Raw genomic sequence first — 25454 nt, 5'->3', positions numbered from 1 at the left:
TTTACTCTTCGCATTCACTCAAATAATGAATAAAACTGACCTTAACAAAAAAAAAAAGGTGAAAATTTGAAACAGGTCTTGAAACCATCATGTGAGATGAAATCATTTCACTCCCTCTTTTTTGGGACCATTTTTGTGTGCTGTTTCAAATATGAAGTTAGAGAGACTTTTTTTTTATTTTTTTTTCCCCCAAAGGAAAGTGATGAAGGGGCAAGTGCAGCCAAGGGCAGCCCTGGTAAGACAGCTCCAAAACTTCGTTGTGAGGGAGAGGAATGAAAGGTGCAGACACACTGTTTGACATGGAGAATCCACGGAGATGCTCACACATTCAGTTAGCCTTAGATTTCATGGATTTGAAAACCAGTTCTCCTGTTGTTTTTTTTCCAAGAGCATGGTCTGAAACATGCATTTACTTCCTTCTGCTCTTCTTCCCAGCTGGACGTGAGAAAGTCCAAGGGTTGCTCTCATCTACTACTCTTCATCTCAGGGATGAAGTAGATCGGTCCAACCAGACAAAGCTGCTCTGCATGGAGTTTTTTGGGTGATTTTTGACTACTTGGGGCTTTCATTTAATCTTTTAACTGTGCCAAACGTTTTATTTCCTGTGTTTTGTCCTAGATACCTATGGAAAGCTTTGCCTGCTCAACTCTGTGGGCCAGGAGATGTCTCGCTGCAAGACCTCCATCCGTCGAGGGCAGCCCAACCCTGTCTACAAGGAAACTTTCATCTTCCAGGTTGCCCTCTTCCAGCTCTCTGATGTCACACTAATGATCTCCATATACAACAAACGCAGCATGAAGCGCAAAGAGATGATCGGCTGGATCTCCATGGGGCAGAACAGCAGCGGAGAAGAAGAGCAAAGTCATTGGCAGGAGATGAAGGAGTCAAAGGGGCTGCAGGTCTGCAGGTGGCACACATTGCTGGAGTCTTAATGGTAACCAGGGCAGCCTGTAGATCCCAGGACGATGGGCTGTCTTCCCTCGTTCTCAGTCAGCAGGAAGCAACTGTCCCGTGGCAAGCACTGTGCTCTGATAGGTCATGTACTCTTTAACCTGACTTTTCAGTATCATCTATCAGGCATTAAAAGTGACAAGACCTGGGAAGCAAGTTTAGTTCTTGTCTTTCCAGGTTGCCCTGCATTTTCCACATCCAAATTAGTAACCCTGGGAAAAGCAAGGGCAAACCTACAGGATCCTCCCTTTGCTCCTCATCTCGCTCATTTTATCATACGTCTAATCGTCACAGTTCAATTTTGATGCTATTTTCTTCCGGAGTAAATTCTCTGATCCCTTCCTTATTTATATTAATGAAGTTTGCAGATATTCTTGACACGCAGATAGCTCACAGATAGGCTAAACTGCATGCAGATCACATTTTCTCTCTTTTATTATCTAATTTTTTAAGTCTACAAACGAACATTTGGTGCCACTATAGACTGGATTTTTCAGGCAGCATGGGAAAGCACTGTTGAATTTCCTGTCACTTTAAAGTGCCTAGGCGTTATTACTGTTTCTGATACTAACTGATAGTGTTTATTTGGACTTAATACTGTCAGTATTCTTAATTAGGCATCCTGTGCACTTGTTAGCCTGTACTGCCACAGAGATTGCATGAGGGATAACTAATAGTAGTTTTATATTGTGACTATACAATGCATGTTTGGATGCTTACTTGAAGTTCAAGGCTTCTGTCATCATGAATACCAAAAATCAAAGACCAGAACAAGCTGCACGTCCACCTTTGTGCCTGAATCACTCTTTTCTGCATCGTTTTGATTATGTGTTATTTTGTTCCGTAAAAGTGAGTTTCGTTCAGAAAAGCATTTCTGTCAGCATTATACAGAAAAGCTTTTGATCCATGATTTCTCTGTTGTTCACTTAAGCACAACTCAAGTTTACTGAGGGCTCTTGTTCAAATGGGCTATCTGTAGTATCTTTGGGGACTGGAAAGAGAACCATTTTTGGCATGTTGAGCAGTAAAGAATGCCAGACCAAGGCACTTTGTCTTTGGGACAGTCTCTCCTACAAGAACAGGTGAAATAGGACCCAGGGGACCACTCCTAGAGGGGCAGCTTGCAGGGAGGAGGCTTGATGGATGAAGTGATGTAGTTACTTTTCAGCCCGTTTTGTTATTTTCCATTTTAATCATTTTTCCCATCTCCATGAGTTGAAGTTGTAGAGTCAGTGGCTAGGGAAGAAGTCTTCATCTGCTTGACTATTGAACATTGAGCTCTAATTAGCTGCTGGAAAACTGCATATGACACAGCAGAGGATGTGGATTCTCTTGGGCAGTGATGGTATGTAGACAGAAAGGTGCCAAGATATTCACAGGCCATCAGCTGCCTGATTTTAATTCCCTAAGCTCTTTAGAAGAGGATTGGCATTTCTTCATCCCTTCTGATGATAGGAAGGAAATATTATGCTGGAAAGGTTTCTCTCTTCTGAATCACCTCATATTTTGTTTTTGTCATTTACTAGTCTGGCACCAGATTCCATCTCTTGCACTACAGCTGTCTCCTTCCATTCAGAGGTGCTGTGCAAGTTTCAGCACTGGCTGTTTAACCAAAATTGAGCCTGAGTTCTGGTTTGCATCACAGTCAGGCTAGTGATCACCCACTGGGCAGTGGTGTGGTAAATGCGGTTATCACTTGGTGTAATACACACAGTCTTTGTCTGTCCTCACGTGGCAGCCCAGCAAGATAATCTTACAAAAGAAGGATTTCTGGTGTGGGTGAGACAGACCCTACGGATTGTGGCTTTGTACGTTCTTAACACTTACTTGCCTGGGCATCATTTTCCAGTGAGACTGGTGGCTGTCCTATGCAGGAGGATTGTCCTCCACTGCCTAGATAAGCTGGCACAGTATCTGCTCTGCACTACTGGGGCTTTGTATCTCAAATCAGGATCTAACCAAAATACAACTGCATTTTTGACTGCACTGTTAATTCTGCTGTGTTGCCAATAGGAGAGATAACAAGCAGCTTGTTATCCATCAAGAGTGGTAATAAGCAGACCAGTCTAAACGTGGCTTTTTTTTACCATATGTTTTTCTTCTGGGAAAAGTACGTAAAACAGATCAAATCAAAAGGTGCATTTCCTGATTTCAGTTGTTTGCCAATCTCTGCATTTTTTCCTGAACTGCATGAAACTTATATGCAAGTGTTTATAAGTAATTTTATTATCTGAGATGTGTATAATAAACTTATTCAGATTCTCTTAGTATCTTCTTGAACCTTTAAAGTGTCACTGATGCTAAATTTAATGATTAGCTAAGGGAAAAGTATAAATTGGTAGTATGTTTCACAAGTGAACTGGAGATAACCCAGATTTATAATTGTGTGATTCAAAAGAATTACTGGAAGGGCTAGTTTTAAAAAGCAATGAAGTGAACTAATTTTGGGCTTCCATGCTGTTTTCATATCTAGATCTTTTCTGAAGATACAGCACAAACGAAATTGAATTTTAAAGTATATTTCCACTATGGAATATTAAGATGCAGAGGAAAGCAAGAGACAACAGCATACATAGAGTCTGTCAATATCTGAGCACATGTTAAAACTTTGCTCTCAGATGGAAGCAGCTTCCTGCATCATTGCAATAACGTTTTGGCCTGATGTTTTACAAGAAAAATTTGGAGGGAAGGAGAAAAGGATGAGGTGAGGGGGAGCATTGTTTGGAGCTGCTGCTAAAACTGTTGGCACATCCACGCCTTGAGCAGTACATCTGTGAAGTTCATTAAATTCCTACTGAAGCACAGAGGAATTTATGAATCTTGGGATGAACGGTGTTGGGGGTGCTCATGTTTGCTAGCTGTATTTCAGGACTTTTGTTGGTTTTCTGGTTTGTTTTTCTTTACAGTGTTGACTGTCTGTGAAATGAAGAAGGCTTAGCTGCAGCTCTCCTTTATTTCAGAGCTCCCGTAATTCTTTTAATAGAGAGACTGGATTAGTTATTGCTAACATTGATGCAGGCTGGCCTTGTGCTCTTGGTCTTTCTCATGTAAATACCACTGCCCTTTCAGTCACTGCTATAACCCCTCGTTTCCTTTAGAAGTGGCTGAGAAGTCTGAATTTCCAGGCATGCTTCCGTTCCTTGGAAATTCTGCTTCGCACTTAGCTCTCCATAGGCGACGGCCACTGGAGCTGGGCCCTGTGCCCCTTTGGCCTCCATCCCCATGTGTGCTGTGCTGGGTCCCTGCTCCTGTGGGGCTCCCGGAGGAGAACAAGGCCATGGGGTGAGCAGCTGACTTGCTTCTGGGAATGCTTGGGCGCTTGCATGGCCTGACTACGCAGGTTTCCTAATGCATGTTTTCTAAGATAATTTATCTCCTTTTGACACCACTGTCTGGAATCCCCAAAGAGGTTATTTGAATTTTCTTCTCTAGGGGGAAGAAAGAAAAAAGCTCCAAAACCACAAAACCGTTGTGTGGGAAGGAACTAACTGCACTGGCTTAAGCCCAGGATGCTGTGGGCAAAGAGCTCTGGATCCGTCTCTATCTCGAGCAGCGTCGCTCAGCTAGCTGCAGTCTGTTCCTTTCTTGGTCTCTCTCCAGCAGCACATCCCTGTCCCGCTAGGCTCTCTGCTGTTTTTTATTTCTTGTTTTTAATGTGTATTGACAACAGAACAGAATGATCTCACCGCGTTTGTATTCTCTGCAGTAAAGCCGACTTTCAACTGATGCCCACAGAACTGAGTACCTCTTTTAGCCCACTGTGCTGCAGCGATAGCTGACTGACGTGCCTGTTTGTGAAGGCTTTCTGTGGTCTGTCTACAGCACAATTTGGTTAGTTTGGGTTTCCTTTCTACCACTGGCTTTAATTACCCAGGCCCTGCTGTGCAGTGCTCTGTCACAGGGTGATGTGGCGGTGTGTTTCCTGAGGCATGGAGGACAATGGGTGGCGGTAGGGAGCCTGCTTTGGCAGGGGATTGGACTGGATGATGCCCAGAAGTCCCTTCCAGTCCCTACGGTTCTGGGATTGTGTGAGGTAATTTGGTATTTTTAGTGGCTGCAGAGCCCGTGAAGTTACTTGGTGCTTTACGTAATTGATTGATCTACAAGCATGAACATCTTCAGATGTTCTTAGACTTGCAGAACCGAAGGCCACCAGCTGCTATCGATCATCTCTCCAGCACAAAGCCCAACGTGGCTGCTTGGCAGAGGAGGCCTTTCCTCTGGTGCCTGCTCATTTCTCCTTCAGCTAAAGCTGGCGCTGGCCTTGGAGCGCACGTGCCCACAGAGCCTTCCTCACTCCTGTATTTATCATCATCTTTAATCTGTACAATTGCCTCACTTCACCTCTCTACCTCTCATCTGCCTTTCACACAAAATGGAGGCATAAAGGCTGAGTGAGGCCGCGTGGCTGTGCCTTGAGGTGCTTGTCCCAAGGCCTCCACACTTGTGGAGTGGGAATGGTGCTGGTTGGGTTGTGATGCCTTAATGTTTACAAGGCTATGACACCTGTTCAGCCCTGGGTGGACAGAGCTAAGGATGGAAGAAACAACCTCTTCTGTTTGGTTCCTCCTGGGTTTTTTTGTGTTCCGTAAAAGGATGGCAGAGCCTGAAGAAATTAGTATGCAGGAGCATCCGCTTTCCATTTAAAATGTACTGAGTGTGATGTTTGCAACTATGGTTTGAGGGGAAGAAAAAGCAGCCAGGGTTTTTAGAAGAGCTCGCTCTTTGAGGGAGGCAGGATATTCCCTGCAGCGAGAGCTACCCAGCAGAACGTTCTTGTACCTCAGGCAGTGATGTTGGCATCCAGCTGATCTTCTTCAGTGATAAATGCAGCCAGAAGCTGACAGGTCTTGCAGCTTGGAAAGAAATACAGGATAACTAATGTGGGCTTTTATTGGGAACCTGGTGCAGATTTAGCAGGTGGTTGTGCAAGGATTGAATGCCCCCAGTGGTGGTCGGGATGGTGGTGGAGAGGAAAGACTGAGTGCTCGTGTTGCTGCTGAGGTGTGGCTTTGCTGTTTTCCTTGTTTTCCACCTCAGTTCCTTAGTTCCAGTACTGCTGAAGGCATACAGCACTTTCTTTTTTCCTACTTTTTTTTTTTCCTCCCCAGCACGGAGTGAGCTCGTGCCTTCCCGCAGCCTACACTGTAGGTCTTAAGAAATGAATGTGTAAATATTTTGTCTCTCACGGCAGCCCAAGGTCATCTTTCTGGAACAGCAAACAGGCACAGAATCCAAAGAAGATCAGTCCATCATGTGAGTAAGGTTAGCATCTGCACTTACAAATGACAAAGGCTATTAATCCTCATGCTGTAATCCCCAAGCTGTTTGCCAGCTGGCAGCAGGAAGATGTTCCTGCTCAGCCCACACAGCTATCCATGTTTTTTCACCTTTATGAAGCAGATATAGGTCAATGCTGTAGCTTGGAAAAAGAACTTGATGGACACCATTCATCTTTTCTAGTATTCCAATCCCTTTCTTCTCCACGCAAACCACCTGCCTGGATTGGGGTGCAGAAGGAATGCTGCAGGCTTCCCCTCCTTTAGAATAGGAGGCTGAAGGTCATGTTATTTCCCCTGTGCTCCCACATCGGAGGAAGAATCGGGGAATACCAGTTGGGTACAGCAGTGTCAATCATCATCTGGGGACCAGAGGGGAATTTGGGTCCTGCCTGCCATGGGGACATACCCAACCGCAATCCTGCTGCTAGTGAGGTGGGAGGAAGGCTGCCTGTTCTCCTCATCCCAGTTGTTTTGTTAACACTTTGCAGGTGCTTATGCTTCACACCATCTCCCATTCTTTCATTAATATCTGCAGAGATGCGCTCCAAGTCAGGGCCATGCCTGGCAGCAATATCTTCTGTTCATGATGCTCAGGACAAAACCTGTTCTCCGGTCTCTTGCTGTCACTGTGTGGCATCTCAAGCACAGGGTTTCCAATTAAACCAGTCCCACCTCCTTCCGATTGGCACAGCTGTGGGTTTTGTCTTGCAGGGCTCTATTCTCTTCTGTGACACTTTCCCAGCAGAGTTTGGCCTTCTGTTTCTTATGAAGAGTAAATGAAGAATTCATCTGGTACACTTAGCATTTATACATGTGTATATAAAAATGTTTTTAGGTGTTGTGCTCCCAAGGGCTTTGCATGCAGCACGGTTCGATGTATATCTGACTGTTGATTTAAGCATACCATACTAAATAAGTTGTTTTTTAGTGCACGTTGGCTTCTTTCCCTCCTGGAACAATGCACCATTTCTGGCAGGGTCAGTTTTTATGTCTTGCTGCTGCATTTCCAGCTGGGCACATTCTCCCACACATCCCAGGACATGGTATAGCACTTCATGTCCACAGCGAGGCTTGTGGGGCTTTCTGGATTTCTTGTTCAGTTATGAATATGTCTATAGAAGGAGAATTGTTCATACTCTGAAGGTTATACAAAACAGATTCATATTCCCTTTTCACTTCTGTAAACGTTCAAAGATTGCACTGAAAAATTGTACCTTCTGTGTAGCTAATAAAGGACTGGAACTGACTGGTGTGGCAACTGGAATGGTATCAGCATCGTTTCAGTTGCTATGTGTGGTTGAAAGAGAGGAGCTGAAGTGCAAAACCGATTTTAAAAAAGGATGGAAAATACGATGAAAAGATGTTTGGATATTCAACAGGAAGAGTGATACGGGTTTATTCTTAGCTTTTCATGTACTTGACAATGAAACATTTTTATTCTACTTAAGTGTTAACGTGCATGATCATACAATATATTGCCTCTCGCTAATTATATGCTGTGTTAGGAATGCTAATGTCTTGATGATATCTGACTGGGAAAAGAAGAAAAAAAAGCATTAAGCCCAGCTTCTGTAGAATTCTGGGCTGAAATTACCCCCACACACATACAACCATCCACACCTTAGAAACAGTCTTATTTTGTTTCAGTGAGCAGGTTTTTATCAATAAAATAGAAGCAGATGGCTCATGTAGACATGCAAAACCAGCGTGTCTTCCTTTGTGTTCTTATTGTGGCAGAATCGAGTGAATATGCATCTAGGAGAGGTGGACGTGTTTTGTCCAGAACAAAGATGCAGGTGGTCAGTGCATAATGCATAACTGAGGGGAATGGGAATTATCCTCCCCTCCCCATCCTCGTCTGTCTGCATGTTGCCTCTCCCATGAGGGCTGCTCTTGGTTATCTGTCTCATCAATGAGTGTTGTGTCATCAACGTGTGCTTGGTCCCTTGGGCTGGCGAGCTGACATTGGGCTAATGCAAAGCCAAGCACATCCCAGCAGCAGTGAAGGTCATGTTCCTGTCTGATAGCCACTTGGCTTGTGTGTGCCTTTGAGCGTGATGTGCTGGTGTGTAGTACACTTCCATCAGGTAGCTGTTGTAACCCATGCCCAGGTTGAGACAGGAAAAGACAAAAGCCCAAGAAAATAATTCAAAAGTGGTGATTTTGAGCTGTAAGTATTCAGAGCACTGAGAGAGTAGTGATGTACGAATATGGGGAGCCAGGATTTCTGAATCCCTTCTGGGATCCGCAGGGCTGGCTCTCCAGACCCCACTGGTACAAATCTTTGAGACAAATGGAGTTTTGTTTTGCTGAGGACTGACGTTGGTGAGGTGATCAGGCTCACTGCGTTCCCTGTCCATTTTTTTCCTAAAATACATTTAAAATTCATGCTGCCATCTCCCATCCTCAGTTCCTCAGCAAACTCCACATTTTGTTTTGCCTTGTTTTGCTTTGTTTTATTCCCATTATTTTGTTCTCCCTCCAGCTGCATTTTAATTCCTTGCTCGGAGCTGCTTTGCTACTTGGCGAAGCACCAAGTGCTGTTTTGCCAAGATATCCCTCATGTCATCCCAGCTTTGGCCAGGTGGAAAAGTCACATTTTGAATGTCGCAAAACTAAGTTTTGAATTTCAACGAAAGAGTGATAGAATTTTTCATGAGAGGGTGAAAGCATTCCCACATCTCAATCAGCCCAATTTAGGCTGGAGGAGCTGAGCTGTCTGCCATCTGTCTCCTCGCCAGTCTCTCCCCCACCATCCCCGTTTTTGAGCAGTTTGGCCAATTTCAATCACATTTGAAAGAAGGGTAGACGGCTCAAAGACAGTTATGCTTGTAGAAATTGTGCTACCTGGCAGAGGAGCACTCGCAGAGAGGCGGAAAGGAACGAGTTTGACAGGTCGAGGTCAGCCAGTGCGATGGTGAGCTGCCTCCTGGGGACACAGTGGAATTTGGGTGTTGGTGTCGGGGTGCTTGGCTGTAAGAAAGAGCACAAATGGATAGGAAAACAGGCTGTGTTTGTTTTGCTGCTCCCCAGCTGCCTGCTGAAGTCTCACTATCGATCTTTTTAAGTGTAAACAGGTCAACAGAACAAAACAAACCCTTAACGCGTTCTCACATACCAACAAGTTTTCTGGCACGATGCACTGCAAGATTGAGGAGAAAACCAGTTCTAGGACGTTATGGGAGCTGCTCACCAAGGTGGGCAGTGATGGGCCAGTATCTGGGAACACAGCTAAACGGGCCAGGCCAGGGATGGAAATTGGTCCAGGACACAACTCCTCACATCTCCAACTGCTCCGAGTTCCAGGTACAAATGTGCATTTCAGGTGCATCTCATCCTTGCAGTGCCTTCTGCCCACCTGGAAGTCATTATGTCAGTGGGTCCCTTTGGCTGTGTTGAGAAATATAGCACTTGTGGAGGTCTGTGCTGCCTGGGAGCACTGGTGCTCTTATGCACACATCTTTTGAAGGTTTGGTGCTTCGATTCAGAAGGGCACATTAATTTAATTCATTTGTCTTTAATGATTGGCTTGAGGAGATGCAACTATTGTCAGATGAAGGAACTGATTTTTTTCTAATTCTACTTGGCAGTTAAAGTAAGTGGTAATGTTCTGGGTTGTTTTTTTTTCATATTCCCAGTTACTCACAACCATTTTAAAATATGTGTTTATTATTATAGCACTAACTATGCTAGGCAATCCTGCTTTCCAAATTCTTAAAAGAGAAAAACAAACAAAAAAACCCAACACCCTACTCTTCTATTGTCTGCCTGTCCAGGTTTTATCTTGTGCAGTACGCGTTTAAAGTCTTATCTTTTCAAATAATATCACTGTCAATAGAGACTTTGGTCCCAGTTCACTGTTCTGTTTAATTTCCATTGCACGAAAACAACATGTGCTTCAGCTGGGCAGCAACTCCCAGCCAGGCATCCCTAGCAGATGGGAAAACTCTTCCCATGGGAGGGGAGGGCATGGCTCATGTCTCCATGACAATAGATGAGATGGGATGCAATGCAATGCAATGCAATGCAATGGGATGCAATGTGATGGAGTGGGGTGGGATGAGGTGGGGGTGGGATGGAGCATCTGCTGCACATCTTCCTTCAGTTTGCATGACCAAGTGTTCAGATCACTTACTGCAATGGAAAGCAGAATTTAGGTCTGCACTTGCTGACATGCAGGGAGTTGATGCCCCCATGTCAGAGCAGTGAGCCTTCTAGCTGCACTGTATGCTTCCCAGCACATCATTGTGACTGCTCAGGTCTGCTTCTCCTGCTGCAGCTCCTATGGCTCGAAATGGAGCTCCCAGGCTGGAGCTCCCAAGCTGGAACACTTATCCCAAGCATTTGAATAGCCCAGCTTCATACAAACCCTGTCTTTAGCTGGGGAGCTGTGTGCACACCTGGTGGGAAAGGAATGAGATAGAAAGGCTCAAACTGCCTTGAAGAAAGCAGCAAGCCTTGGATTTAGGAAGAATTTGCTCCAGGCTTCTCAGGGGATGGAAATGTTTCCTGTAGTCAGCTGGGGGAAGATTAGATGACCTTTTGGCTGTAAGTTATTGCCAGCTAATAATTCCCACTTGTGTGCTGACAGGAGAGGGGAAGAGGTGTCTTTGCAGCAGAAATTGTGTTGAATGTTAAAAAAAAATATATAATAAATCTCAGGAACACTGGAGTAGTGCATCCGTCGTTCATTTAGCTCCTAGCTGCAGAGTACGTGCCACTGTGTCTTCCTTTTCTATCTCCATATCCAGAAGAGAGATTACTGTATTAATTATGACATCTTTGTGAAGAGCTGAAGCATTGCTCAAGTCCTCTGTTGAACAGCAGAAAAATGTCAGATTCATCTCACAGTAAATTTAAAATTACACCAACCTGAACTATCGCTACTGGCAGCATAATAATAAAGCAGGTAATCAAAATCAATTAAATTCCAGTGCCTTCCTATTGTCCTAGAAAATTCAAATCTGAGATTAGTTTGAGTTCATTTGACTTTTCAATAAAAGAAGTGGCAGTTTGAAATAGGTACGTGGCTGGGCCTTTTCTTCAGTTGCACAGACCAGAGGAGATGTGTGCAGGCACATGCATGGTGGTTCATGCTTAGGGCCCAGTACAGCCAGATGCTCTGGCTGGGTATTAGGAAAAAATCTTCAGAAGGAGTCGGTGGTGCAGTGGCACAGCTGCCCGGGAAGTGGTGGGATCACTGTACCTGGAGGCATTAAAGAACCATGGAGATGAGGCACTGAGGGATGTGGGCATGGTGGGGGTGGGCTGGGATTGGGTTTGGTCATCTCGGAGGTCTTTTCTACCTTTGTCATTCTATGATTCTGTGACAAGGAGTAACTGGTCTGAGGCTGCTGTGTTGATGTTTAAAAACTGGGACTTGGGCCTACCAAGAGCCAGTGCTGTAAAATTTGGATGAGGTATTGATCAGGTGAAGTGCCAAATGAAGACTTTCTACCATGTAAGAGGGAGGAGGACCAAGCCTGGTACATTCTGCTCTACATGGACCTTCCTGCAGACCTTGGAGCAACAAGAAGGAGGGGATCTGCATGTATCCCACCAGCAGTAACAGCCCCAGGCACCATGTGCCCAGGGCCCCTATTTTCCAGATCACTGGAGACAGGAAGTTCAGCTTGTGGCCAGAATGGATGTGTTCCCATAACATCTTGCCTTGATTTGGTACTGGCAAACATTCTATAGTAGAGATGGAGCATGAGATGGAGGGAACTGCCACCCAGACAGGGCTGCTGTGGCATGAGCTCTTGGGAGCAATGGTGGCATCCATGGCAGTTGTATGTATCATATGAGGAGGTTTTCTCTTGGGGAAAGATGCTCACAAAGCCCAAGCTGCTGAGCTGATGAAATCCAGTGTTGTTCCATTAACATAATTGTAGCTACTGATACTGATGTGTCTTTCCAAAAAGCTTTTCCCCTCTTCCAAAGTCAGGGGTGGCTCACGTCTTGCAAGGAAAAGCCCTACATACTTCTGGATGGGAGAAACTGACTGGTTTTATAAATATATATATATAGTAATCTCCTCTTTGCCATTATCTGCATATAGAGTTATGGTCTTTGGAAAAGGAATTGCCCTTCTATGCACACTATGCCTTGTGCATGTAAGATTTTACTTATTCTTTTTAAACTTTTCCTGAGCCTTGCTGGCTGGACCCTTGGTAATGAGGGTAACATGAGCTTGATGCCTTCTCTAAGCAGAAATGCCTGAGTTGCCCCATGCCTCATTAAGCTTCTGTTTGAGCTGTTTTTCCATGTGGTATCTCTTTGGGAAGTAATTCCTATTTCTGCCCATGGGATTTCAGAGTGCTACAGTGCCTCTTTGGGGCCAGGGCTATATGTGCCCCAGCCAGGGCACTCTGATGGGACATGGAAAATGCTCAGGAAATGGTCAGTGTGCCCAGAGAGGGACATGGGCATGGGGTGAGAGGGCAGATGAATGTGACCCGGAGGGAGAGCAGACTGTGAGTATGCATTACCAGCAGTCCCCACTCAAATCCATCACTCCCTCCCTTCTGGGCACTGGTTTATCCCAGTCTCAATCTCTCTGTACTGGGGCAGCTACCTGGCATCTTTTCCCCTGCAGCCACTGCTCCACTCTATACCCCCTTCAACTTGCCCATATGGGACATAACCTGTCCTCTCCACCTGCAAGGCATGAAGCAGAGCTGCTCCCTCCTACCTCCTGCATTTCACTTCTCCATCCTTCGCCCTGCTGCAATGCCCCTGGCAGCAACTCATCCCCTTTCCAGCTCTGAGCTGTGGCACACTGCAGCCCGGCAGGCCACAGTGCATGTGTCTCATCCTCCCCATCCATCGTGTCCAATCCCATCCTATTCCACCCCATCCCAACTCACTCCATCCCGTTCCACCCCACCTCGTCCCACGCCAACCCATTGCATCCCATTCTACTCCATCTCGTCCCATCCCGTCCTATCTTGTCCTGTCCCATCCTCTCCGCCCTATTCTCCCGTACCGTCCCGCCCTGTCCATCCCATCCCATCCCATCCCATCCCATCCCATCCCATCCTATCTTGTCCTGTCCCGTTCCTTCCAGCCTTTCCCATCCCACCATGGAGGTGGTGGGCTCTCCTGCCGGAACCTCCCCTCCCTCCCCGCAGCCTCGAGTCGCGCCAGTGATGGGGAGAGCGTCACCGTCTCCTAGCAACGCGCCTAGCAACGCTCCTAGCAACCGGGCAACATCTGCTCCCGCTGGACCAATCCGTGCCGGGCACATCTGGGCGCCCACCTCCGCGGGCTGCAGCCGGGCGGTGATGCGCTCCTCAGTGGCTGCAGGGACCCGCAGGAGCTGCCACCAGTGCCACCTCCTCCAGCGGCAGCCAGCAGCTCGGAGCGGCCGGGGAAGGACGAAGGACGGGAGCAGCTCTCCCTCCACAGCCGGGGATCGCCGGGTGAGTGCCGCAGGGCTGAGGGTGCTTGAGGACAACGTGGCATTTGCTGGCCGGGCTGCGGGCGGCTGCTGGCACGGAGGGAGTTCTGTATGTGTGAGCTGCCGGCTTTGCAGCGCTGTGGAAGAGGGCATGGAGCCGAGCAGGGCGCAGCGCTGGTCCTGCAGGGCTACGGGTTGTGCACCGAGGTGCTGCTCTGTCCGCTGTCTTCCTATGGGCAAACTCTGCAAAGTAAGCAGAGCTACTTTTTGCTGCCTGTTTGCTAAGTGCCATCCTCGGGGATGAGACAGCCACCTAAACATAGACGTGTTTGAGCTGCGAGACACGCACACACAAACACACAAGCTCTGTTTTCCTCTATCTTTCACAGTGTTTGGATCTGCTTTTTCTTCACATGTGGGCATAGGCAGTATAAGCATCTCTGCACATAGAAGTGCAGAGCTGGGTCTGCACACATGGATATGTTGATGTTTCTCAGCACGGCGCCCTGGGGACCCTTGAGAAGGCGAACGTAGAAACATGCACAGTGCAGTAATCCTGTGACACAGAACCTGTAATCTGACTTTCCCCAGGGCTGTGTTACTCTGTAGGCAGTGCCGGGCAGGGAGGGAGGCTGTGTGATGGGAAATGGATGCTGTTGCTCCAAATGATGCTGTGGTTTCAGTTGTATTCCTTCAGCTTTCCTGTGAGGCTGACAAGAGCTGATGGGGAAAACAGCAGACGGTTTCACGAGGTTGTGCTCAGGCTGCAGTCGTGTTTTGGCTCAGCAAACTTCCGGGTATTCCGAGGAGCTGTGTGTGCAGCATTTGCTCTGGGAGCATTACAGCCGTACCACTGAGAGGCTGACGTGGTTTTTCCTCATGTTCTGGTTTATGTCTGAGAGGCTGTCCGGGAAGCGAGGGCGAAGTCTGGGAGTTTGGAATAGACAGTCTTAGTGGTCTTTCCAACCTTAACAATTCTATGAGTTGGATGTGACACCAGGACTCTGTTTTTCCTGTTTTCTCTTCTTGTGCTCGTCCCGCTGCTGCCACCTGAGCCATGTCCCCCCTTGGTCCCCCCACAGGTGACGTTCTGCGGGCCGTGCTGCCAGCAATGCTTGCTGAGCCCGTGAGAGGAGATCTCACCAGGACTGCTGGCGTCATCCCAGAGAGACCCTTTGCAGACTGACTCCACATCCTCAGGTAACTGCCGCGTTTGCCAACTACTGCTGACTGGGCTTTGGAGCGAGGGAAATGACTGCTAAAGGGGGACTGAGATGGAAGTAAGGTGTTATTCTATTTTTTTTGCTGCTGGCTGAGCTTTACTCATTTTCATGGTCAGAGGGATGGAGGCAGTGGGGCTGCAGGGAATGGGAGCGGAGCGATCACCCCATCACTGTCTCTGTTTTCATGCATTCATGAGAGCTATCCTGATGCCTGTGCCTGGTGAACTAGGGAGATCTGTAAAGCAATTAGAAGTCCCAAAAGAAGGCAGTTTTAAAGTGCAAAGCCACAACTCTAGCCAGCAGAAAGGCTGCTACCTTCCCTCAGGTGATCAATCAAGGAGGATTTCTGTGCCTGGGTGGGGAGTGGGAGATCCATCCCTATGCTTTGCAATTGTCATTCCATGTGAAACCCATGATCTGGCAGTGTTCCCCATTCACATTTTCTCTGCCTGTGTTTTGGAGCTGGGAATGCCTCGGTGGGACCTGAGGCTGCTTGTCCTGAGAAACGCGGCAGTGTAACATCAGAGCAGGCTTTCAGCTGAGCACTTTGTAATTGCAGCGTGGCTGAGGTTCATCACAGGTTCATCGCAGGGGAATTCATCACTGCAGCTTGACAGCAACTGCAAGGACAAGGCAGTATCTTCAGCCATGTCAAAGTCACATCTCCTGATCTCCTGCTGATAATAAATACCCATCTCTGCATGCTCAGAAGCATTGGGTTTTCTATTTGTGCATGCAGGAGATGCTCAGAGATGCTCTCCATCTCAGCTAGCTCTCTTGCACTTCTATCCCCTTGTGCTGTGATAGAAAGCCCCGTGGGGCACCGGAACATTTCAGGTGTGTGGTGCTGTTGGCTCCAGCTCACCCAGTGAGCCCCTGAGTTTCCCCTGCAGCCATCTGCAGAGATGCACTGAGAGCAGCAGCTGCTCCAGCCCCAGCACTGCAGCACCACACTGCAGGGACAAGTCCTCTTCCTCAGGAAAGGTGGGAAAAACAGAGGCAGCCAGAGCAGCTCTCTGTACAACCTGCAGACCCAGGGCTGGCAGTCCCCTTTCCATTTGCCTGAAGTGGAAAAGCACAATCTTTGCTTTCTCTCAGCTGCTCAGTCATTTGCTAAACACCCTCTCTGAGATGACCTGCAGCCCTCCTGGGACCAGCAGCACTAATTCTTGCTGCATAGAGGCTCTATCTCTGTGTGATGGGGGACCCTGGGGCAGGTGAAGACTATCTTGTGCCATTTGCAGTTCGATCATGAAGTTGCCATGCTATAAATCTATTTCCATTTCAATTTAGATAAGACCCTCTGCCCAAATATGCCTAATAACTCTGTGGGTCCACACAGCACTGTAATTATTCCCAGGGCAAGGAGTAGGAATGGGAGTAGGAATTTGAAAGTACAGTTAAAGACCTCATGAAGCTGCTCTGGGGAGATCTGAGAGGCAGCAGCCTCCATCCCCTCAGTGCCACGCATGGGATTTATGCTCCCAACTTCCATTAGCACTAATGGCAGCGGGAACCACTGCGGTGCTGTGTGCATTCCGAGCAGCCGGGCTCGGCTGGGCAGGGAGGGCAAACTTCGCACTCAGGATCCACCGCTCCATCCCTGGGGGGATGGTTGGCCCCGTGCCTGGGATTGTGGTGCGGCACTGAAAAAATGTAATGTGATTAAGATGTATCTGTCTCCAAGGCTGGCTGAGGCGGAGGCAGTGACTCATACCACCTTGCTGTAGCTGTCAAAACACTTGGCTGGCGAGAATAGCCTTCCTCACAAAAAAGCACTGATTCAATATGTTTATATTTAAACAAAACACGAAGGGTCTGATTCACTGCCGCATTACTACCGCCGTGCGTGCCTGCAGCCGGCCAGGCAGTCCGCACTGACTTTCAGGAGTCCTGCAGGGCTGGAACTGCTGGGCTTTGCTGACAGCCAGCACCGAGCAGCTTGCGTCTGCTCTGCTCTTGGTCTTTGAGGAGCTTTTGCTCGCAGGTGGGAATGTGTCCTTTTAAAATCAGCCTCCCAGCCCAGTGTTGGGAACAGGGCATTGGGATGGGGCCAGCTGCAGGAAGCTTCATGGAATCACAGAAAAACTGTAGTTGAAAAAGACGTCTAAGATCCTCAAGTCCAACCCCAATCCATCTGTACTATGTTCACTGACCATGTCCCTCTGCCACATCTCCATGGTTCTTGGACACAGCCTCCTCCAGTCCATCTGGCATGGCTGTTCCAAGCAGTTTGCTGGTCCTTCTTCAGGACTGTTTGTCCTCAGGGCTCATGGTGTCCCAATTGTCATCCTCCATCTAAGGGAGATGGAAGAGATGGAGGGTTGAGCGGTGATGCTCTGCATGCCCTGGGTTTCTGTCCTGCCTCTGCTCATGTTCTGCATGCAGAGTACACAGGCTGTGCTTTCAGCCTTTCCAGTGGAAATCACCAGAGAATGAGTTTTATAACTTAGAAGCTTGTCTTGAAGGAGAACAACAAGCCCCTGGTTGGCTCACCCTGCACTCTGGGTTTGGCTTTATTCCCATCCCCGATGGGGCCATGGGAACATCACTTCATCTTTCATACCTCTGTCCACTTCAGAGAAAGGCTGAGGAAAACTGTAATTATCATTAAGGTTGGAAAAGACCTTCAAGATCACCCAGTCTAGCCATTCACCTACCACCAATATTTCTCCAATAAACCATGTCCCTTAGTACCACATCTGCAGATTTCTTGAACACCTCAAGGGATGGTGAATCTACCATCTCCCTAGACAGCCTGTTCTAGTGTTTGGCCACTCTTTCAGGGAAGAAATTTTTCCTAATGTCCAACCTGAACCCCCGCCCCCCCCACCAGCACAACTTGAGGCTGGTTCTCACCCTATTGCTAGTTATGCAGAAGAGGCCGACCCCCACCTCACCACAACTTCCTTTCAGGTCATTGTAGAGAGCTATAAGGTCTCCCCCGAGTCCTTGTGATGTTCTCTTATCCTGCAGCTTTGGGAGCATAAATGCTTTTCTGCCTGTTCAGATAACACAGCAGGAACCTAGGAGAAGCAGTGTCAGAGTAGTTAAATGCCCAGGGTGCCCTGTCTCCAGTGTAATTCAAATGCAAGATGAAACCTGCCAGCAGTGAAAGCTGTGCATTTGGACCACTTTTTGCAGCTGCCTGGGGCTGGCAGTGCTGTGAAGGCCATAGCTGTGCCCGTTCCCGAGAGCTGTGTGCAGTGGTCCATCCAGGTCGACAAAAACATGGCATTGTCCTATTGCAAGGAGGGACGTCCCTTTCTGAGTCCTCTTTCGTGAGAGCAATGCTGGGTCCCAAAGCAGGGCTGGGACACTTGGCTCCAGTCAGGCCATTGATCTATCAGCCAAGGGATTTCCACCCAGATTTGTAATGTCCTTTATGGCAAACCTCCATTCTCACTAACCTGAAGTTCAGCAAGAAAACACAGGAAGAGTCTTCTATTAGGATTGTCCCGTTTGGGCATCTCTTGTGGGTTTTGGCATGGAAAGAGGAAGGCAGAGCATGTCGCTTCCTCCTACCAGGGAAGGAGAGATGCCCCCAGCCCCTGCAGGATCGGTGTTAATGTCCTTTCACTCCCACCTGCAGCTCAGAGAGCGTGGTGGGATCCATCCAGCACCACGAGCTCTCACTTATATGTGTGGCGTATTTGGTTCTGTTACCATAGGAGAGATTCTACACTCCAGAACCAAGACCTTTATTGTCCCAATAGCCAAGGTTTTACACAGCTCTGTAAGGGCATCTCAGTTTGGAGAAGGAAGCGTGAGCTCTGAGACCTGACTGTGAGTGGCTCCAGGTGGTGACTTTCTGTGGACTTTAAAATTCACCATTAATAACCTTCCGAAAAATAGCACATTTGAAAATAAACCACAGAAACTGCTTTTAACAGAGGGAGTTTTGTCCACGATGATGTCAACCCCAAGCACATGCGCCTCCTGTCTAATGAACTGGAAACCAAAACCCAGCCTGCGTTCCGTCTGGTGCTCACCAGAAGGAAAGTTACGGTCCCACTGGGTCCCCGCAGTGATGCAGCACTGTGACACTTCTGCTAGACAGGAGCAGCTAGGAGCAGCCTGCGGGACCCCCGGGGCTCTACGCTCCCTTCCCTTCGCTGAAAGGCTGAGCACCAAGCAGGCTGCGTGCACTCAGAGCTACCCAGGGAGCTGCAGCAGCACACAGAGCCGGGCTGCCATGGGACCACACTACCACCTAGCGAGAGCTCGCTGCAAGGCTGGCCAGCAGCACCCGGAGCTGGGCTCGGGTCGTCGCCTACCTTGGTCCGGAGGGCTGTCACCAGCCGGGGTACTGATGGCAGCAGCTCCAGTGCGGGAGGTCACTGCTCCAGAGCATGGATTGGGTTGGAAGGGACTTTACAGCCCACCCAGCTCCAAACCCTGCTGAGGGCTGGTTGCCAGCCACCAGCTCAGCCTGCCCAGGGCCCCTCCGCGGCCTCGGGCACCCGCAGGGATGGGGCACACATACAGTAAGAAGTTTCCTCCTAACATCTAACCTAAATCTAACCTAAATCCTCTCTTAATCTTGCGCAGAGCTGATCTGACTGGGGCCTACCAAATCCATTAACGACGTCGAAAGTAGCCTACTTTAAGAGAAAATATGCAGAAGAGGAACATCTACATCAAGATTACCATGAGTATTGTCCAAAAGTGAGTAGCTTTCTCCTTCCAGCTCCCATCCTCCCTCGGTTCCATCCCTCCCTACTAAAGACCCGTGTGATGCTCTTTGCTCCCCAGCACCTGATACTCCCTGAGGACCGGACTTGTATTCTAAAACTTTCTCTCCAGAAACTCCGATTCCTGGAAGATCCCGAAGCCTATCTCCGTAGGTCGGTGTTAATTAACAATCTGTTGAGGAAGATTCACCTAGAGACAGAGAGGGAGAGCTATGAATACTTTAAGGAGGCTCCGTGCTATAGGACTGCTTACTCTGACTCACGAAAACGGCTGAAGTTTATGGTACACGAGTGCTGTTCTCAGTCACTCTATTATGAAGAGCTGCATTCGTATCGCATTGTGCCTTATTCTGCAGAGAACGCCGTTTATGGGATGGGCTACACAAGCAGCCACCTGGAGCAAAATTCTCAATTGCTTATTTATAAAATGAATTAAAGTAGCTGTTAGACCCACCGATGTTTGTTTCTGAATGCTTGAACTGCTTGCTGAGGCGTTAGGATGAGGCACTGATTGCAGAGATGCCCGTGGTGAGGTGGGAGCGGAGCTTGGACTCAACAGCTTAGGGTGAGTTGGGTGCTTTGGGCACCGCTCCGCAGCCCCATTATTAACCAATTGGCCACGAAGCACCGTGCACACACAGGGCAGGTGTGATGCTGAGGGCCTCACCCACGTGCAATGTGTTGTGTGGAAGCAAAGCCACGTTGCAGTTCTCTGCGTGTAGATACAGATGCTGGGAATCACTTTGCCGTTCAGTTGTGCCACCCTTAGCAGAAGGGGAGCCTCAAGTAGCGGAGCAGTCCGGCAGCGAGGAGCCAGGTGCCAGTTACTAACTGTGAAGAGACAGATAGGAAGTTTCTCTGAGGAAATGCTTTGTACATGCAGGAGTCAGTGCTGAAGGAATGGCCTTTGCTTAGGATGGTCAGAGACTAACTCGCTTGCTACTTAAACTACTATGAGATTTGCAAGGTTATTACTATTATTTTTAGAATAATTGCATCCACCTTTTTACTTACATTATCTCTTAGCTGGTATCTACTTTGCTATTTTAGTACAGAGCAGAACGGCTCACAGGGCAGATTGTTTCTTTGTCCCATTGCCGTGTTCCCTTAGCTTCATTCGGGCTGTTTCCCCCCATACCTTCCTGCATGCTGACCTGCTGTTTAGCGAGGGGTTCACACTGGTGCTAGGAAAAACAATAGGTAAACGTTGATTTTGACATGGAAAGACAGAAAAACAGTGGTAACTTCTCTGGATAGAGAATCAATGTATGTGACAGATGCTAGTAGAAGTTCAGAGGTACTCCTGAGGAAGCTACTCAGCGATGGTAATGGTGTTTCAGGTGAAGTGAAATCATAGAGCCATAGAATGGCTTGGGTTGGAACCTCAAGGATCATCAAGTTCCAACCCCCATCTTGGGCAGGACTGCCAGCTGCTAGGTTAAGTACTAGATCAGATTGCCCAGGGCCCCATCTAACTGAAATGTCTGATTTTGACTTGGGAATTAACCTTAGGTTATGTAAATATATATCTCATGAGCTGTGGATTGACATGAGAGCTGTTCAGCAAACAGTGACTACAAGTGGGAGGTTTTATAGCTGCCAAAGCTATACCACGAAAATACCAAAGAGTAATATAAGGGAGGAGATGATGCTCCAGCAAAAGCAATGATTGCACTATAACCTGGGGAAATGTGAACGAGCTGTGATGTGTCAGTGACTGATACCTAGGACTGCTGACCTAATACACCAATAGCCCAAACCTGTCCTACAGAGCTGCAGAATTATTGTGGGGGAGTCTGGGCTTGCCTGGCAGGCTGTCAGCCCTGCATCTTTAGAGCAAAGCAAATAGAAGAGCACTCTCAGCTGGAGGCAGGTTCATATTGAAGAACAGAATTTGTTTTAGTTTTGGAAGTCTTTTCTCATGCAGATGTGGCTGATGCTATTTCTGAAGTACAAAAAATACCATTGCTTGACCGGGGCGTGCTCAAGGCAGAGTTAGAGGAGGAACCTCAGAGCATCTCAGCTGTGACACTGCAGCTGCTGGGCACGTGTTCACAGCACAGGGCAAAGGAGAGGAGCAGGAGGTGCAAGGAGCAACATGAACTCCTGCTCCAGCAGTACAGCTTTAGGGGACAGAAAGCAGCAGCAAGGCACGGCTTATTAGTGCAAAACAACAGTTTATTTCAAGAGAAGGATACCTGCAAAGTGGGGAGTGTGAGCAGCATAGGTATTGTGGGAAGGCTGGGAATGGGGCACTGTGGGCAGAGGCAGCGGCAGCACCTGTGTCCAGGAGGGCAGTGGGGGCACAGTATGCGGTGTGGTTGTTCAGTCAGTGTGATTCTTCTGCTATAAACTGACCTGGTTTATGCACTTTTTTGCTCTTTTTGTCTGTTTTTGCCTGAACTCACAGCAATGCAGGGGCTACACTGAATGCTAGGGTGCTTTCCCCCTCCGGTCTGCTCTCTTACACTCACAGGATAGTCCTGGCCTGAAAAATGAAACTTCCTACATCAAATAAAAATTGCTGCACTGGTATGAATGCTCGGCAGGATTAAGGCCTTTAACCTCACCTGAAAAAAAGCATTATCCCACCATCTCACAAATGACAATTCCCTCCTCTGCTGAACAGGGCAGGCACATTCCTGCCTACTGTGAGCTTCTCTGACAGAGCACTGTGTGCTCAGGAGGTAGCACAGGCAAAAACTGGGATCAGACAACAAAACCACTTGGGTACCTGTGAAAGAGGGTAACACTTTACTCACGTTTTTTCCTCTTGAACAAAAAAATGTTGTCTGATTTTATTATTTTTTAAATTTCTACTTGCTCCAGGAGATGTTACAACTCTTTCTTTCTAGAATGTTACGGCTGGCTTTGATTTGAAATTGAGTTACAGGTCCTCAACTCTAAACATTGCATCTGCTCAAGTTTTTGCTGCCTTATGCTTCACACAGTGATTTTTGCCAGTGAAAAGTGGATCAACATTCAACCATTCAACCTTAGTGCTTGATAGCCATAACCTGCAGTGATAAAGCAGTACAGAGGTGCAGCAGCATCACAAGTTGCTCCAGAAATGTTTGACACTTTTTGAACGACATACTGCTTCTATCACTTATTTTCCAAGGTCCTGGGCACCGGCTCTTTAGTACAGCTTCATGCAGTGATTGTTCTGTTTTAGGGCTCATAGCTGCAATTCAGCTCTTCTGGCTCTGATGTGTGAATGTGTAGGTGGTCAGATTTCGGCGATAAGTATATATATATGCATATATATATATATATATATATGTTCCATTATGACTGCGATAGGAACTCCCACACATGGGCTATGTTTGCACTGGATGTAAGGAAGGTCCTTCCCTCCCTTTAATTCTGTTACCTTAGAGATAGCATTCATGAAGCGATACTGGGTGGCACGGACAGACCTGCTCACAGGTAGCTGGTCATTCCCAATAGGGCTGGCTTAGGACAATGCGTGGTCATTTTGGAACAGCACATGTGACTGTAATTAGTGTTTAAAAGAGTTTAGCTCCCTCTGTGCCACTCTCTTGCCTGGCTATGACTTGAGCTGGTGGCACTGAGCAGCAACAGGAGGCTCTGCATGGAATCAGCTTTGCAACCTGACATCTCCAAACTGTAGGGCTCTGCTCCACCATACACTTTGGTTATTGCCCGTGCCTCTCTGTGCACATCCGTGTGAGGCTCCTTGTGTGCTCCATGCTCAGCATGTGCAGCGTGGGGCTGCCCTGCCCTAATGTGCTCCTCCATTGCTGAATTACCAGAGAGAAGTGATGGCAGAGCTGCCGCTTGGCTTCTGGAATACACTGATATTGCACTGTAAATGGAACTGTTGTTTTCAATGAATGTGTTGAGTATATGGACTATGGTGCCTTAAAGTCCCATCTTCATACAGCCTTTGTACATGCAAACCTGCAGCCCACCTTTAGCTGACAGCCCCATGCACGCCGTGCGGCTCCGGCTCTGTGCCCACAGGGCCTTGAGAAGCACCAGCCCCACCTCACACTTTGGCAATTCCCTCTTCTCCTCTTTTCTAGACTGCTTTCCTCCCTGTGGTCGGTCCCTGAATTTCTCTTTTTCCAGTTTCTGCCATCTCCGGGTTCTGCACTACCCGCCCTGCCTTCACGTGAGCTCCAACCATTGTACAAAAGCCGTCTCCAGCTTTTAAATGCCACATTGCGCTATCAGCAGGGAATCACAACTGCATATAATGACTGCGGCAGGTGCCGTCAAGTATTTCATCTGATATTTGACGTGCTTAACTCTGCAGAAAGGGGAACGCTCGCTTCTGCTGGAATGCATGAGCCTGCGCTGTGTTACACGGTGACTGTACACCAACTCACTGGGATCATGCCTACTGATTCTACGATGGTAAATGGCTTTTTAATGTTTTAAATTACTCGGGACCTGATTGAAAGGTTTTTATGAAATTGTTTTCTAAAGTGAATAGTAGAAAAATGTATAGGTATTTTAAATATACATATAATGTGCATGTTATTAATAAAGGTCTATTTCTATTGAATCAGATGGACTCTTGTTGAATATATGCTGTTTTCTTCGTGAGTTAACATGCAAAGCTATTCAGGAAAGTTTTCTAACAACATTAACACTCTGAAAAATGAAAATCCTACCTATTCCTGGAGGGAGTGCTTCCCAGGGGTGAAGCCCATGTGAAGCTGGGCCCATGTGATGTGTTGGAGCTGTTCTTCAGGTGCCATGCAAACCCTGGGACTCCCTTGTCCTGTCCCCAACTCATATTAGGAAAAAATTATTCACCAAAAGAGTGGTGATGCAGTGGCACAGCTGCCCTGTGAGTGGTGGGGTCACCATCCGTGGAGGTGTTCAAGAACCATGGAGATGTAGCACTGAGCAGTGTGGGCAGTGGGCATGGTAGGGGTGGGTTGACAACTGAACCTTGTGATCTCAGAGGTCTTTTCCAATCTTAATTCTTCTTTTTATGAATGTTTATAAAAAGGTGAGCTTTCCTCCTACACAGGATGGGAGCCTGTGAAGAGCCTCTTAGAGCAACCAGGGCCAGGTACTTCAGTGCCCACCTCCAGCCAGGGCTCAGGTCCCATCTGGGGTCTTACATGTGTCCCATATCTGAGCATTGCCATCAACTGCCTCAGGTGCAGCAAATCACTCAACTCTATGCCGTGCCAGGGAAGAGCAGCAACAGCTGTAATTCAGCATTACATCCCATGCCAGGTGCAGGGCTTAATTAATTCAGACCCCCAGATAAGCAGCACTGTTTGTTAGGCTGGGTGATGCTGTGTATCCCTGGTTCAGGCATGCTCAACAGCATCCTTTGGCTGTTTGAGCTCAGTGGGTCAGGCTGTGCTGCCCACAGGCTGATGTGCTGCTGATGGCAAATTATACCCAGCTGGGCTGAGTGCTGCCAAATTGCATCTCTTCCCAGGGCAAGGTGACTGCTGCTGAAGCAAACCGCTTCATGGAAATTGTTGTCATTTTACAGCAAGGAGGGCTGTGTGTGTCACCTTCTGGCAAGGAAGAGGAAGGATGGCTGGAAGGTAAAGGTCTGTCTCTCCCTGTAAGGTGCAGCATTCTCAGTGCACACAGGTGCAAAGCCACATCATTTCAGAGGGACAGTCCACACCAGTGTTGAGACTGCTGAAGGAGATGTTCCAGCTGCAACCAGGCCATGGTGATGTGCTCCTGCCCAGACAGGTGAGGAAAATAGAATTGCAGACTAGTTGGGTTGGAAAGGACCCTGAAGCCTCCCAGCCTCACCCCATGCCATGGGCTGTCTGCTTCCCTCAGCTCAGGCTGCCTAGGACTCCATCCATGGCCTTGGGCACCTCCAGGGATGGGGTATCCACAGCTCAGGGCAGCAGTGCCAGAGCTTCACTGCCCTCTGAGCCAAAAAAAA

The 25454-nt window shown here is 47.8% G+C and overlaps 1 protein-coding gene and 1 long non-coding RNA gene across 3 annotated transcripts in view; one reads left to right on the top strand and one right to left on the bottom strand.

The window, feature by feature from the left end:
* SYT16 (synaptotagmin 16) overlaps positions 1–24086 on the top strand; it is a 110748-nt gene extending 86662 nt beyond the window's left edge. For both annotated transcript variants that reach the window (XM_031553724.1, XM_031553725.1), the window contains 4 exons: positions 619–13657; positions 14718–14835; positions 19410–19526; positions 23602–24086. In XM_031553724.1, the coding sequence (XP_031409584.1) occupies positions 619–932 (314 nt within the window). In that variant the 3' untranslated portion in view covers positions 933–13657; positions 14718–14835; positions 19410–19526; positions 23602–24086. The remainder of the gene's footprint in view (positions 1–618; positions 13658–14717; positions 14836–19409; positions 19527–23601) is intronic.
* On the bottom strand, positions 14842–18631 carry LOC109367922. Its single transcript, XR_002115499.1, has 3 exons — positions 18269–18631; positions 17015–17156; positions 14842–15478 (listed from the first exon to the last, which is right to left on the bottom strand). It is a non-coding gene; the product is annotated as an uncharacterized LOC109367922 (long non-coding RNA).
* Positions 24087–25454: the final 1368 nt, after the last annotated feature.

The sequence above is a fragment of the Meleagris gallopavo genome, chromosome 5 (assembly GCF_000146605.3).
Source record: "Meleagris gallopavo isolate NT-WF06-2002-E0010 breed Aviagen turkey brand Nicholas breeding stock chromosome 5, Turkey_5.1, whole genome shotgun sequence".
In the NCBI taxonomy this organism is placed as follows: domain Eukaryota; kingdom Metazoa; phylum Chordata; class Aves; order Galliformes; family Phasianidae; genus Meleagris; species Meleagris gallopavo.
The sequence above is the reverse complement of the archived record's forward strand: the minus strand, read 5'-3'. Positions and strand labels throughout refer to the sequence as shown.